The 16,052-nt window shown below is 43.7% G+C and overlaps 1 protein-coding gene and 1 long non-coding RNA gene across 10 annotated transcripts in view; one reads left to right on the top strand and one right to left on the bottom strand.

The window, feature by feature from the left end:
- Nucleotides 1-965: 965 nt before the first annotated feature.
- On the bottom strand, nucleotides 966-5,449 carry LOC149918993 (uncharacterized). Of its 2 annotated transcripts, XR_016464293.1 has the most exons (4): nucleotides 4,020-5,449; nucleotides 3,704-3,807; nucleotides 2,278-2,445; nucleotides 966-2,032 (listed from the first exon to the last, which is right to left on the bottom strand). It is a non-coding gene; the product is annotated as an uncharacterized LOC149918993 (long non-coding RNA). The 2 variants fall into 2 exon arrangements; XR_016464292.1 differs by lacking the exon at nucleotides 966-2,032 and having other exon boundaries at nucleotides 2,039-2,445; nucleotides 4,020-5,448.
- Nucleotides 5,450-5,897: 448 nt separating this feature from the next.
- Nucleotides 5,898-16,052, top strand: part of QKI (QKI, KH domain containing RNA binding) — a 136,272-nt gene continuing 126,117 nt past the window's right edge. For 2 of the 8 annotated variants that reach the window (XM_031612774.2, XM_031612805.2), the window contains exon 1: nucleotides 5,920-6,514. In XM_031612774.2, the coding sequence (XP_031468634.1) occupies nucleotides 6,373-6,514 (142 nt within the window). In that variant the 5' untranslated portion in view covers nucleotides 5,920-6,372. Of the gene's footprint in view, nucleotides 6,515-16,052 lie in introns of all 8 variants that reach the window. The other 6 variants (XM_031612790.2, XM_031612766.2, XM_031612753.2 and 3 more) reach the window with 6 other exon arrangements.

Raw genomic sequence — 16,052 nt, 5'->3', positions numbered from 1 at the left:
GAATAAAGGACTTGCATATAATAAAGATTTAATAAATAGGAAAGATTTGGGATATATGAAAGATTGAGTGGAAAAAAAATTCTGGATCTGTCCAATTAGTTTGATTATATTTTATTAGAAAGTTCAGCCAATACAAATGATTCTTGTTCATTACCAGCCAGTTTAAAGTGCAGTATATCATTGTAATTCATATAGATGTTTTCTGTCCAGTTAAATATAAGCTCCTTGGGTAAGTACTGACTGCTACTTTTTGTGTACTGAATGTTAAGAAGCATAAGCAACACCAGCAATGCTTCAGTATAAGTCAATATACATACATGTTCACATTTCAGACATTAAAAGGAAAAAATAAATTAATGTACCGGTTGCATTTTAAGCTCTACTTGCTTTTAGTAGTAATTCAGATGAATGGTTAATTTAAATCTATTTACAAAGTTAAAGCTGAAAGCATTTCATTTATATTCAACAATAACCAACACAGTATGGCGTTTTACCAAAACATGGGACACCTCAAAAGCAGAAGACTTATTCGGTTTCTTGTTGACAGAATTGACAGCTCTTTGCTACTGTTGTTGCCAAAATAAATATGCTAATTTACTTTTTAATTCTATAGAAAGTGTGAAAATACTCCACTGTGAAAAATAAAAATACTTTTTTATTATGTATCTTAAATGGAGATGTATTTGAACATTGTATTTTTAGTTATACATAGTGAATAAAAAAAAACTGCTGGTGGCACTATTTTTAAGCAGCTGACTTCACTTAATTAAATGCAGAACAGTATTCTGGGTAGGTTTAAAGTACATAGCTAACATAAATTAAAAAATAAAACTGGCATGTATGAAACAAATAATGGCTAAGACATCTTAATACTCTGAATTTCTATATATCTTACTATTGTAGTCTTAACTTGAGCATGTGTTAACTGGGCAGACATGTTCAGCAATGGTCTTCTCAGAGCCTCCACAGAGTTAGGCAGCACATAATTACCACTGCTCTCACTCGTGTAATCCATGGCACAGGCAGGCTACTCGTTGTTTTCCTATACGAGTTCTCCAGAAGAGCCAAACCAGAAGCCATTTGAAATTCTCTCCTACTGAAACCTGCAGTTGTATAGCTACTGTAGTACCTCTGTGACTTTACAGATGGAAAACAGAATACCTGCACTGTGACTAAACTTATAGTAGTGCAGATGGGACTGGAAACATTAGAAGTATGCGTGCTGTATTTCAAGAGATTCCTTTTCTTTTAATGAACAAGTAAGAATAATGATTACCCAAATAGCAAAATGCAAAAAAACAATGGATGTGTTTGCAAGTTAGAAGACAGAGGGAAGTTTAAGAGGTTGGAGGTAAAAAATACTCTTTAAATGTGTGCAATTCAAATATTTTCTGTGAAAATTGTATTTTTCTCTGTGGCTTTTAAGTCTAAGTGCTGTTAAGAACACGAAACAAAGTAGGTAAATTTTATGTTCAATACATCTCAATTTTGTCTTCTCTACATAATTGGTGGTAATATTTTTTCTGTGCTTTCTGAGATTTCTTTCTTTCCCTATTCCTGTTTTCTGCCTTTCTTAGCAACACTACACTAAAAGTAGCATATGAGAAACATCATTTTCATCTTGCACTGAAGAGCATGAAATGAAGCCACTACAAACCCTAGTTCTCTAGAAGGTTCTAGTTCACTACAGAGGTTTTTCAGGAGCCTGGCAGAACTACCACCCTCTCTAGGTAGAGATATCTCTGCTCAGTACTAGAACTTTCATCTTTTCTGAAGAAAAGTCCATCAGGATATGATGATTAAGATGTGCTTAAAACCTCTATCTTCCCCTCTACAGCAAATGCTCAGTGCTGAGAGTGAACACAAATTAGGTGCAGAGATTATGCAAAATGTGTTCTGATTCAACTTACTGAGCTTAACATCTGAAGATTGTGCTGGGATTTAAACCAAAGTCAGAGCATCTTTTCAAGTGTGCTGTGTCAGGAAAACATTCAAACTGGAATGAAGCATGCAGTTCCATAGATAGGTACACCTGGCATAGAGAGTAGATAGGTAAGTTTTTAGCATAAACATTTAAAGAACTTGAAGTGGTTCATTGGAACAAACTCACATACGTGCTACTACAGTTTCTGTTTGAAAAGTTAGCTGTCAGTTTGGCTTAATGTCAAAGGAAATAGCTTTTCAACAGTTGTCAGGCATCACAGAATCTGAATATTGTTGATGTTCTTTGTATTTTCAGTCTGGCTCTAGATGTTACTCTGTTCGTATTTTAGTCACCTTGGAGAGATGAATGAATTTCAGATGTCCATCTGGTAGCGGCCACATCTGCTGCATCATAGTTACAGCTGCTACTGCCTTGTACACCATGAATGAATCAACAACAGTCCTGGAGTAGTATTTTTCCTTGGATGACTGTAATGGGTAAGGAAAAAACGGCTTCCTTTCCTGAAGAAGGGTAATATAGCACGTTGTTACCTTCCTGTTATAGAAAGCATTTCAGAAAGCTGATGACATCCAACTGTATATGCCTAAGTCAACAGAGACGCTTTAACTAAAAGAATGTTTCCCAGTAGTCATCAACCTTCAGCACTCCTACTTCCCAAGCTGCTATCAGATATGAACATTATAGCAGTAATTGAATTTGCTTTTTATGATCAGTGCAAGGCCTTTACTGCCCTAGACAGAGACTGCTGCTGGCATTATCATATTTTTTCTTATTTCAAGATTAGATTAATGCAATAAAACTTCACCTTTAAAAATAAGCTGCCAGAGAATACTACAGTTTATATGACTATAGAAAGGCTACCTAGATAAAATGCAGGAGTTAAAGATAAGGACTTCTGCTCGTGTTCAGACAGAAACTAATGAGTTATGTAGTTACCTGAATTACCTGAAGAACCTTAACAAGCCATAGGACCTGTTTCGTGTCCAACAAACAAACCAAAACAACAGAAAACGTGCCCGCCCCCACCAAACCACAAGCCCTGTTTACCCAGCCTTGCCCCCCTCCGTATTTCTTCCCCTCCTGGGAAAACTCCGAAGTTCAATCCAAAGCAGGAGTATTTCTGATTCCTCTGTAGATCAGGTTGCAGGCAGGCCAGTCTTCTTGGGAGCTATACCTTCACATAGCTCTTGAAGCAGAACTAATTCAACCTTTATCTCCCATACATTCTTAATCCCCCCTTTCCTGGAAGCGTAGGAAGGTGGAGGAAGATAGAACACAAGGTATGAAGAAAGGCTTTTATGTAGATTTTCTGTTTTTGCAGGATACTTGATGAAGAAAGATGTCGTACTAATTTACTTATTTAAAACTAATGGTGCGTTATCTACATTTTGTCACAGCATTCAACTACACCAAGGGCAGTTTTTTTCCGATGATTTAAATTCAGTCTTGAGGCACTCATGACAAAATAAAAGATTAGAGGTTTTTCCTAAGTCATTTATCCTTAATTACACAGGCAGTCTCAGCATGTAGCACTGCCTCCATTTTTGTACTGTTCAGATTAGGAAAACAATTCAGATTAATGCATGGCAAAACAGATCTTGAATTTGCATTGAAATGAATGAATGATTCCAGTAACTGCTGGTGTGCAACACCTTATTCACCAGTAAATAAATGGAAAATGGCTTAGTATAAGAGGTATTGTTCTCAGTAGGCAAGACAACAGATAGTTATTGCATATCTCATGTTGGTATTTCTTACCTTATATTGTGTGCTTGCTTCATCTGCTCATATCCAAGCAGTGGAAGCACTTTACGTACAGGAAGCAATAATGAAGCAGCATGGGAACAGCTGTACTGAATCTTCTGAAAAAAAAAGTCTCCTTATGCTATTTTAACTGTGAGAATTGGTAGTCCAGAATAATCATTCTGACTTTATCTAAGTTCATCTAATTGTAAGATGCAGCCTGCAGTCTGACACTGATGGCCTCGATCACACCAGAGCACTCAGTGAGCAGTTTACCCACTGGTTGGTTAAAAGCTAGCAGATAAATAAACGGCTACAAAAACGCACCCACCCTTCAGGCTGATCCATAATAAGCAGAAGTGGATGACAGTTCAGTTTGGCACGTAAGGTTTGGTTTTGCTCATCAGGCTTTTAAAACTAGAGAGGAATGGAGCAAATACAATCTTGTTACTAAATAGAAGCAGCACTGTGCCATCATCCATAGCCATGCTGTAGCGTGCTCTGGGCATGCGACAGAGGGACCAGCAACCCGCGTTTAAAGAAAGCAAAACAAAACAGTAGTCTGCAAAGTCGCTGCTCTCTTTGATAATAAGGACGATATAAAAAAAAAAAAATGATAGAAGCAATAAAAGTCTTATCTTAGATAAACCATTAAATTTTACTTCACATAAACCAAACCCGGAAGTTGAAATACAAATTATTGCGTCTAGATAAAGAGCTCTACGTGTTTAAATGAGAACGATCCAACAGACGCTGGAAGGACGGCAGACACCGAGGACATTCTTACTACGAAGGGAACCGCACTGTCTGTACGTTTTTTTCCAGCGCTTTGTCTCGGGACAAGCAGGATGGCAGCTCGGCAGCACGCAGTACCGCCGCACACCAGCCAGGGAGGCATCGCGGCGGTGCTTTTGGTGCTGGAGGCGCTATTCACCCTGACTTAACCCGGCGCTTTAATCATCTTCGAACGCCGCGCAGCACGTATGGAAATACAGACGAATTTTTGGGAGTTCCGAGCGGTACCTCCGCTTTTACTCTCCTAGCAGAGCCGACTGTTTCCGGCCAGCTACATCGAAACGTGGAGCGGTTTTCACTGCGCGTTACGACCGCTTTCTGCACATCGCCTCAACGCCGGCCTCGCAGGGAAGCGGCGCGCGCAGAGCCCCGCGTCCCGCAGCGTCCCGCCCGCCAGCCGCCCCCGCTGGAGGCGGACGCGGCCGGAGTCCCTCTGCGGCCCCCGACGCCGCAGGCGGACATCAAACGGCTCACAACGGCGTGAGGACGGCGGCCCGGCTGAGGAGCCGCAGAGGAGGGTAGCTCGCTGCAGCCCCTTCTCCGCGCCCTGTCCCCGAGGCCGAGTTCCCCCGCGCCGTCCCGTACCTCAGCCCGCGCCGCTCCCCGTTCCAGCCCCGCGGCCGCTTTAAGGATTACAAACCGCTCCTCGCGCCGCGCCGCCGCGCGCACCGCCCTCCCCCCCGCCCCACCCCCCGGCGGCGCACGCGCGGCGCGGCCGAACACCTCCCGCCGCAGCTCCGTCTACTCCTCTCGCGGCGCGAGACGGCGGCGTCGCGAAGCGCGGTTGTAAACGCCGGGCGCAGGCGCGTCGCGCTGGGGCTCTCCCCGCCTCGGGGTGCACGTGACACGGCCCGGCTCCGCCCCTCGCCGCCGGCGGAGCGGGCGCAGCGTCGCGACTTTGTTTGGAAGAGTTCCGTGCGCGCGTGCTTCCGCGGGGCGAGCCGGCGGGGCCGCGCCGCGCGCGGGCTCCGAGAGGGCGTGGCCGAGGACGGCCCCGCCCCCCCCGGCCCCGCCGGGCGCGGGCAGCTGGCAGCGGGCAGCGGTTGGCTCCGCCAAGCGGCGCTGCTGCCGCCGCGTAACGGCCGCCCCGCCCGACGTCCCGCCCCCGGCATGTCCCCGCCCCCGCGGGCCCTGCCCCCTCCCCTCCTCCTGCCGCCGCTGCCGCTGCTGCCAGCGCAGCCTGAACTGAAGCGAACTCCAGAGCGAACTGAGGAGAAGTGAGGAGGCGGCGGCGGGGCTGACGCTCACAGCCACAGGCGGCGGCGGCGGCGGCGGCGGCGGCGGGAGGGCGGGCGGGCGGCAGGCGCAGAGGAGGAGGAGGACGCGCCCGGCGCAGCGCGGCGGCGACAACAGCGGCACCGGCGGAGAGAGCCCGGCGGCGGCGGCGGCGGCTCCTTGGCAGCGCCAGCGCCCGCCCGCCCGCCCCGCTCGTCCCCTCCCCGCCTCCCTCCCTCCCTTCCCCCGCCGCGGAGCCGGGGGCAGCGCCGCGGAGCGGAGCCGGGCTCGGCGCGGGAGGAGCGGCGGCGGCAGCAGGAGGGAGACGCGGCCGGGACTGCACCGGCCGAGGGCGCGCGGAGCGGGGGAGCGGCGGCCCCGAGAGGCGGCGGCGGCGGCGGCGACTCCGCGCGGCCGGGGCGGAGGGCGCGCCCGCAGCGGGGTCTCTCCGACTTTCCTCTTTTTTCCCGTTCCTCGTCGGCCCCTCGGACTCGGGAGCGCGGCGCTCGCGGCTCGGAATCCTCCTCCTCCTCCTCCTCCTTCCTCGGGGAGCTCCCTCCCCGCCCCGCCCCTCCCCCGCCGGCCCGCCCGATCCCGCCGGGCGCCCCGTGCCGCCGTCGCCTCGCTCGGCGGAGCTGCTGCGGGCGCTCGCCCTGTGCGCGCGGGCTTGGAATATGGTTGGGGAAATGGAAGCCAAGGAGAAGCCGAAGCCGAGCCCCGATTACCTGATGCAGCTGATGAACGACAAGAAGCTGATGAGCAGCCTCCCCAACTTCTGCGGGATCTTCAACCACCTCGAGCGGCTGCTGGACGAAGGTACGCGCCCCGCCCGGCCCGTCCCTCCCCGAGCCGGGCCCCTCGCGGCGGCGGGGGCAGCGCCGGGCCTGCTCCGCTCCGCTCTCCCGGTGCGCCCCAAACAAAGGGGAAGTGCGGGCTCTCCCCGCCCCGGCCGCTGCCTGCGCCGCGGGTCCCGGCTCTTGGCGCTCCCTTCGCTGCGTTTTTATTATTAGTAGTATTTTATTTTCCTTTTGCTCCCGTCCTCCGGAGATTGGGGGGGGGGGGAGGAGGGAGGGAGCGAGGCGCGGAGCTGAGGAATGCGCTCCGGGGGGAGGAGGAGGAGCGGGGCCCGCGGCGCGGCCGGGCCGGTGCCGGAGGGGGGGAGCGGGGCCTACGGGGGGCGGGGGGCCGAGCTCCGGCCGCGGCGCGCCCCACCCGAGCGGAACGGCCGCGGAGCTCTCGCGGTCCCCTCGCGTGGGGAGAGGAGCGGGCCGGCTCTCCTCCCGGCTCTCCCTTCTGTAGAAACTAACTTGAAAGACTCGTATGTGCGAGTTGAGCGGGGAGAAAAACACCCCGTGCTTACGAAATGGCCTCGTTGGCTCCGACCGGGCGCCGGCGGCCCCGGGGGCAGCTTCTGCTCCGGGAGGGAGGGGAGGGCAGTGGAGAGGAGGGGTGCCCCCCTTTGTGCGCAGCCCCGTAGGACCGCTCTCCGCTGTTGGATAACCGCGTTTGGGGGGAAAGGGAAAGTAAAGGCTGGCAACTTGGTGCGTCCCACACGGCTCTCTCCATGTGATAATAGCCCCACTGTGCTGAAAGTCAGGCTGGGCGTTCGTTCGTGGCACTTAAATTTGCTTTCTGCCTGGGTTCACACGTTTAGTTTTCTCGTTAGAAGCATTTATTTTTCACTCCACCTCAGACTCAGGCTTTACGCAGAGTTAGACCCGTTTGTCATATTTAGTAGCTTTGTAATGCGTTCTAAAACCAGGAATTATTTATGCAGCCTCAACTTCTTGAGATCCTTTGCGTGAAATTACCCAGTTTCATGATCTCGAGTTAGGATTCCTGTTTGTGGACATAGTCCTCCTTGATAACAGAACTTTGTTGACCTCGGAAGATGAAGGCGCTGGTTATATTTGGTAGAACAACTCCCCGCCCTCTCCAAGACTGTGAAAAACAGATAGTGGTTGTAGTGCTGCAAACCCGGCGTATCAGGAATGGTGTCTTCAGAATGAGCAATAAAGCAAACGAGCAAAAGTGGACGACTAAAGAATAAAGACTGTGGAAGTGGTATAATGGGAGGTTCTGGTTTTACTTCCAAGAATTTTGGGAGGTGAAGTTACAGCAGAGAAAATCTGGATGTGGAAAGCAAAACTACGTAGAACTTGGCATGTTCTTGTTCACCCCAGAAAACATTCTCTTCAGATCATTTAGAAGTATAGAAAATGGTGAGAAGAAACATAACTGAGAAGAATTCTTCATTTTTTGTTTTCCGAAGCCAGAAGAGCCTCACAGGGACTTGGTGTTGGAATTCTGAATTCCAGAATCTCTTCAGCTTTATATTCTTGACCAGAGAAGGCCCAAATTGTTGTTGTTTTTTTTTTCCTCAGAATACAAAAGAGAGAAAAACATTTTCTGTACAAAAAGGACACACAAAGGAATATCTGAAATCCAGGCATTTTCTGAGATTTTAATTTTTTCAAATACTAAATGCACTGGGAAACTGTTTTCTGAAGTATCTCAATTCCCAAATGAGTGCTGTGGGGACTCTTAGAGAAAAAGTTGTCTAAGGGTTGTGTCGAAGCTCTTCTTTGTGCACTTCATTAAAATAAACCAAAAACTGGGTTTCTAAACAGTCTCAAGAATATTTCTGCGATCCCTTTAAGCGTTTTCGCTTTTCCTGTTTACGTTGGCAGTTGGATGGAAGTATTGTGGAGGCAGAAAACTTTTTGGAATGTTGAAAAAAAATGTTTCATGCAAATTAGTAAATTGCTTGAAGACTTCAAAATCTGAACACTAAGGGGCGCCAGTTATTTTTTTTCTGCAGCGTGAGGCTGGCCTCTCAACGCCATTAGGAACTTGAATAGCAAAATTAACTCATCCAGGAGCACATACCAAAGAACGACAGAAATAGTTGTGGGTTTGTGTGGGTTTCGATGTTGGTATGGGCTTGTATATGTCCTGTGAATATAGGCAATATTGCATAGGTGGGATAGTCATAGTGATGCACAGCTGAGAGGCCAGAGCAGCTTGTTCTCTGCAACAGCTGTCCTGGCTGCCTAAAGGCACCCTTTTAGCTGCTTTCAGCTGTTTGCTGCGTTGACATTCTCCAGCAAAGTTTTGTAGTTCGCTGGAAGAGTCTGTAAGGTTCAGAACATTGCCTTAAAAGTATAATGTTTAACACTTCCATCAGTTGTTTCCTTGCACCTATGAGAGTAAAAAAAATATGAGGGACAGGTGTCTGAATGTGTTGGTTGTATGTTTGTAAAAGCATGTAGTGTTAGTGTTTCTCCTTGACACTCTGGGTTTCACGTGCAGCTTCTTGCTTGGAATTCTGTATTCAGGTGGTGGTGTTTCCATACTTATTATAGGCCACCTTCCTGAAGGTTCTGTTTATGTTTGAGAAGTACAGTAGTTGACAACCATCGGACTGTCAGCCTTTGTATTTTATTTTCTATCAGCCTAAAGAAAGAAAGAACGCCACAGACCTAGGAACTCAGAAGGAGCATGGGATTGCTTTCTCTCCCAGAATGCCCATCTTTTTAATTTTTTTTTATTTTACATGTTGATATTTAAAAACTAAAATCAGACAGGCTTGTGTGTTGATTACTCCTTATAATTGTACACAGCAGGAAACAGAAATGAACTCAGAGATTTAGACAAACTATGTCTCTAGTAGGTCTCAGAACATGCATCTCACTTTTGGCCTGTTCCTGTTGTCCAAAACACATCTTCCTTTCTGAACTCTGTCCTCATGTCTGATCTATGAAAATCATAGTGCTTAATTTAGTAAATGGTCTCAGCTTGACAGCATTTGTTTTTAAGATGGGCATAAATGTGAGCAGTATATGGAGGAAACTTCTGCTAATGAACTATTTCATAATGAAAGAGGAAAGTCACAGTTTTGTTTAGATTACAGATATTTTTGCATATGTGTGCTTTCAACTTCTTATGTGTAAATAAGGCTTTTGTGGATTAGTGAGGATGTTTAAAGTGCACATCATAATAACTAGGAAACTGGATTGTTTTTATCAGCCTAGTGCAAACCTGTAGGAAGAGAGGGCTTTTCCTGAACGTGGAATAGGCTGTATTTCCTGTAATTGTTTGCACCATCAAATGTGACCTGATTTTTTTTTTTTTTGTGCTTCAACTTCTTAATATTAACTTCTGATTCTAACCTAGAATATACATACGTGCACACACATTTTGGGGGAATAACTTTTCCCTGTTGTGTAAAATGAATTGTTGTACCATCTTTCTTGCTCTAAATTTTTTAATAAATTGGACATTTCAAACTCTAACTGCATTCTGAACTTCTGAAATACGTGAGTTACTTTGGTTCTTTGAACTTTGAACAAATACACCTAAATTACAAAATAAGACCCGTGTAATGTAATTGTATTTAAGTGCTTTCTTTTCTTGAACCTGTTGCTGCTCAGAGGGTGGTACTTGATTGGAAAGGATGCAGATCTAATCTGTGGCCTAGACTTTTTTTTCCAGAGGGTTTGAACAAAAAATTCATCAGGAATTCCTTCTTCTTTAAGCTGAAGGTGACTGAAGTGTGCCTTTCCTGAAATATGAGTTAAGCCATGCGTCTAGCTTTTGGAGAGAAACCTAATTTAATGTCAAGTAGGCTGACTGTGCTTGAATAGCTGTAATAATAAAACATCTAGATGGGGGTTAAGGAGGATAACTTTTTCTGGTTTGTTGCTATCAGCTTACTGTGCTCACTGAAGAAAATGTGTGAGCTTGCATAGTTAAGTGCTTAAAACTGCAGTTTCATGTCAGTGTTGCCTTACCTAAAATGTCTGCTTAAGTTAGGACTGGAGAACTGGCTTTGAGTGTTGTAGATAAGTTCTCCCTTGGAAGTTACCTAGTTACTTTTGTGCATGACTGTGTTGTTTGTGGTTATGTAAATGTAGCCCGTGTTTAACTATGGGTTTGCTGACCTGTCAGATTTGATGCAGGGACGTTGGGCACATTAGCATGACTTTTTTTTCACTTGTATCAGATCGTGCAATAAAGAGCCAAACTCTGTTACTGTATAGACCACGCCTGGTACAGCAAAGCTAAGAGATGAGAATTTGTTAGGATAAAAACCTTGAATCATTTTTAAATCTTACTTTCAAATCTATGATTACCTCATAATAATGAGGTTATAAAACTTCTAAAACTTAGTTTTGAAAAACTTCATGAGAGTTGTTCTAAGTTGTGGTGTTGTTGATAACGTGAAAACCAAAAGGTGCATTTAAACTTTGCTTGTTTTTTGTTTAGCTTGGGAAGAATATTTAAAGCTTTCTTTCTTTTTTTTCTTTTGTTCCTGCAGCAGCAGTTAAATTGCTTTTGGAGCACTGACAGGATTGCAGTCACTTGGCATGTAATTTAAAAAGATGATGGGTGTTATTGTATCTGATAAAAGTTTGAAGTTAATTAAGCAACTATTTAAAGCTCATGTTTTGTAAGCAGTTTGTTCAGTGTTGCTTACCAATAACTGATTATTGAAGTGTCATCGTTGTTACTTCTTTTAAAGTAAGAGTAGCCTCACCAGCTCTTTTGCTGAAGAGCTGCTGGGTAAACAGGAGAAACCTGTTTGAATTCTATCATTCTGTTTAGTGTTACTTGTCCCTTAAGGCTGGAACTGAATTGGCATTTTTTCTCATCTGAAATAGTATTCAACATTTTCCAGAGCGGGTAGTGTAATTAAAACATCTCCTCTTGCCCCCATTAGAAACAAGTGACTGGTACAGATTAGGTTACAGGTTGGTATGCTGTGTTTTTGTAGCTTGTAAAGGAAAAAGCGAGGATGTGTTGGTTAGTGTTATGATAAGGGGGAAAAAAAAAGCACTTATTAGATTTTGAAAGAGTTCTTACAGTGTCTCAATTGTGAAAATTAAGTTCGCATACATCAACAGAGGAGAAAAAACAAATCAGAAAAATGCTGCTGGTATTCTGTGAATGCTGTGTCTGGAGAGAAGGCCAGACCTGAAATTAAAAGTTCCTTTTGTAGTCGAGTAACTTTTTTTGACCAGCTTCTTAAATTGAAGCTTTCTTCTTCCAAGTACAGTAATTAAGTCAGCAACAGGATGCTGCTTAAAATATTTTGAGTTATGCAGAGTTTACTACAAAAGCAAATGATTTGTGTTGTCTTTAGCTACTGACTGTAACTTTAAAATATTGTCCATTGAGAACGTGTATTGTTTCATGTAGCCTATTCATGCATTAGGTATATAGCCTGTTGCTGGCAGAACAGGCCTGTGTTCAGCATAATTCACCAGGCCTTCCCGACAGCTCAGGTTGATTGAAGTACTGCAGGACTGTCAGGAGGGCTCTAGGCTTGGATTCGAACACTTGCATGGAGAGAGATAGGGTGGGAGGAATGCCTTGCCAAGAAAACTGTGAAGTAATGAAATGCCCTCACTCACTGACCCTCACCTTTATTGAAACATAATTCACGACTTCTCATTCAGATTGCATGTGTTGTATTGATTTTAATCAAAATACATATTATGATGCTTCTTTTTATTTTTATATTTTATTACAATTTTAACAATCCAATGTTAAGAAAACAAGTAGAAACAGTGAAAATGCCAGTGTTTTAATCTCAGTATACTTAATATAATTAGCAGGGTCACTAGGAACGCCATATCAGATATCTTCAGTTTTCTAGCAGGAGTAACCAGGTCTGTGAAGCACGTTGGAGCTGCTCCTTGAGTTTTGAGGCAGCTGAGTGTAATGTTCGTAAAATCTAAATTAGATCGCATTGCTGTGGTGAGGCAAAGAGTGTCTGAAAGTTGAGCAATATTATGTTCTGTTCTTTTGATTTGGAGAAAATATCCAGAGTTACCTTTTGCAGGGCAGGTAAAGTGTTTTTATCGTTTGTGTGACTGTTTTTTTTTTTTTTGTTTGTTTGTTTTTTTAGGTTATTTTTTCTTGGAAACATTTAATAGGATGGGTGAAGCAACCATGCTCACTTTAAAGGGAAATAGCATCCAGCTTCATTAGCTGAGCTTGTCCCAAGACTGTATTATTCTTGTTTTCATTCCCTTCTTTTTCATTGCTCGCTACTTTGGTATCTGAGAAGGGCAAGAAAGTGGTACAAGTTAAAGCCCTTGTATTCAGTGTGTTACTAAGCTTTAATATGCTGCAGGGTTTTTTTTTGTTTGTTTTTTGTTTGTTTTGTTTAGCAGATGTTAGTGTTCAGAATCAACATGGTTATGCAAACAGGAATTCTAAGATTTTTCTTGGTGAGCTTTAAAATACTAATTAAAATTTTGAATCACTATTCTTAATTTTCATTTGAGATCTTATTTTTATATTTGGTGTCAAAATACTACATTTTGTTTCTCGATTCATTGCAAAAAAAACAACAACAAAACATCTAGTTGAGGGGAAATGGCAATAGGTATTAATGGATTTTGCTTTCAGTGATTTTTGTGTGTATGATTGGTTCAGTAGCACATTGAAAGTCAAATTTCTGAATAATTTTTTTAGGATACTTTTGCTTATTGTTAGCACCAAAATATTTCTAATTTTCTCCGTGTTGAAGTAGATCAGGTAAGGTTCTCTATGTTTCCAGCATGAGTGTGTACCTATCCCCCACCCCCAAATAATTTGATACTTTGTAACTTGTTTGCAGTCTTGAAAGGCTGGACTTGGCCTCACGATCGCAGTTTTTAAAGGGAATTAGATGTGGAGCAGTTTGTGTAATGAGTGACTGGCATTTCGGGTTCTTTGTAGTGGGGTGTGTAACAGTTCTAGTGGTATATAGCCTAATAAACGTTAACACCTCAAGACTTGATTTGTATTGAAACGTGACAGGCACTTAAAATCCTACTGCTTCTCTGGGGAGTTGCACGGTGATAGTTCTGGGGGGTAATGCATTGGGATGGCGGCAGAGGTGTGAGAGGAGGCAGAGGATGATAGTGCAGTATCTTATACCTTTATCTGCTGGATCGGTTCCTGGCTTAAAAAGTCAGTTGATACTCTGGACTAGTCAGGGTTTTGTGAGTTTGTTTTTGTATGCTGCTGGCTTCTCAGACAGACCGGAGCTGTGATTGAGCTCACCATGTGTGATCTCAGAATAGTTGTGTTGGCTAATGGCTGGGCTGGTTCAGAGCTGAAGATGCGGAGCAGAGGTTAAGGGGGAAAAGTGCATTTGTTTAAAGACTTATTTTAACATTTGCAACTCCTAATTGGATATCAACTGATTATGTAACTGATCCATTCAAAATTTTAAGATGGCTGTTTTTGGACTAGCCGACACTAGATGGAAACCAGACTTTGCTGAACTGTTTAAATACTTCAGCAATTTAAATAACAAACCTTACTGTTTTGATTGTGCAATTCAGAGTAAAGAGCTACTTTAGAAATCTCTAATTTCTAGCTTGTGGGAATCCCGAGGTCCTAGAATATACTGAGTTGGAAGGGACCCACAAAATGCCCTCTCCCAGTTAGGGTATCTTTTCTTCATTCGTGTCTAGAAGAGGAAATATACCTAAGTAATTAAAAAGTAGACAGCAGTGTCATCTGATGTTAGTGAAGCAATAATAAAAAACGTAATGCTCGATTGTATGTATTTAAATGGCAGTTCAACTAAAATATTCAGCTGATGTTGCTTAATTCTTCCTTTTATTTTTCAGACTTTGAAGGGATGCAGATCAATTAATATTCTTAATGCGATTTAATAACCTATAAATAATTATGTCAACAATTAATGTGTAATATTCATTTTTTTAGGTGTAGAAAAAGCCAAATCCACTTCTGTTTGCCATGGGATACCTCTGGTTTTGTTGCAGGAAAGGACAGGAAGAAGAAAACAATTCTATGGCCCCATGACTCCTGCTTTTAAGCAGTACTGCTCATCTACTTGTACTGCTTTTAGTTAATTTCAGCTTGTACATGAGAAAAAGACATGAATATTTTTTCAACAAGCTGTCACCTTCATTCCCCCCTCCCTGTGATTAATTTCCATACTAACTTTGCGTAAAGGCTACTTGATGAGAGTGTTTGATAAAGTTGGTGTCTATGTTTAAGGCTAAATGCTGCATCAGGCCCAGCTGTCTCATTTAGAGTATGTTTCTGCTGTGAGAGCTGTCTGTGTTGTGTGAGAGCTGTGCGTGTTAGATGGTAGAGACAAGTTGTTGGTTCTTTAATTACTTAAGTATCGTGCCATAAAGATAAATGCAGTCAGAGAGGCTCATATCCAGTCAGTTTACAAGGGGAGGGAATTGCTATTTCAAGTTGCTTGAAGCTTTTATGGAAATCTGATACTGCCTCTCAATTAACCTGGAACAAATAAGACTCCTGGTACGGGTTCTTTTGTACCTCCTTTTCACATAGTTCTGACAACTTCAAGCCTGGTTGCTAGTCAAACTAAATTTGGCACAGGTGATGTTGTAGGAACTAGAAATGAATTCTAACCAAAGTTGTATCAGACTGGTTCTATGTATATATCTGGAGAACAGAAATGATGTTTCAGTGTGTCCTAGCTGTAAAATTTGGGACCGCTGTTGTTTTTAGGGAGAAGCATACTTAGCTATTATAAAGTCTTTGCAGAGATTTGAATCTCATGTTTTGAATTTTCCTCTGTTCTTTGTATTCATTCTCTGTGGATAAGTTTTGTGACAAGACCGACGTAATCCTTTGGGTAAAAATCTGAAAACAACATTACCTAAAAATGAAATCTGCCTTGGAAGGAACTAAGAAATGTGCAACTGACTTTCTGGAGATATTCCTACTACACTTACAGAATGAAAAAAGACAACTTTATTTTTTAGAGACCCTGTGACATTTAAATACTCAATGATAATTTGAGAAGCAGGAAAATATCCTCTGCATATCAATTTAGTATAGGGCTTATTGAGGTTAAATTCTACACAGATTGAAGCACTTCAGATTTTTAATAATTTGTATGTAGCTTCCAAGGAATCAGGCCTAAGCTGTGTCTGCTGGTAGTGGGGTACATAAAATTGGTGCCTATTGATTTAGTAGCTGTATTTTATTCATACCTATTCATGAGGAACCTTGTTGGTTCCAAATGGGAGGTTTAACGCACACCGAGGGCGCTTGGTAGTGCCAAGTTTTAATACTGTTAAGTGTCTTCAAAAAGATACTCTTGCATCAGCCTCAGATTAACATAGGATGAATAACAGAGCAATTCATCAACTAGGCAGCTCAGAGGATTGTCAGCAAGAAAGCTGACGATGATGAATTGGCGAGAGATGGATGTTGCGGTAGATAGCCACTGCAGCTAACACTGGAGTTTGGAGGGATGGCAGTTGGTATTTAGGTGTGTGCTGGATAATTAAGCGAGGAGAAGCCACACTTCTTTGCTTGTCTGTGTAGAAAAGAAACATGTCCC

The sequence above is a fragment of the Phasianus colchicus genome, chromosome 2 (genome assembly GCF_987193195.1).
Source record: "Phasianus colchicus chromosome 2, bPhaCol1.hap1.1, whole genome shotgun sequence".
Lineage (NCBI taxonomy): Eukaryota > Metazoa > Chordata > Aves > Galliformes > Phasianidae > Phasianus > Phasianus colchicus.
The sequence above is the reverse complement of the archived record's forward strand: the minus strand, read 5'-3'. Positions and strand labels throughout refer to the sequence as shown.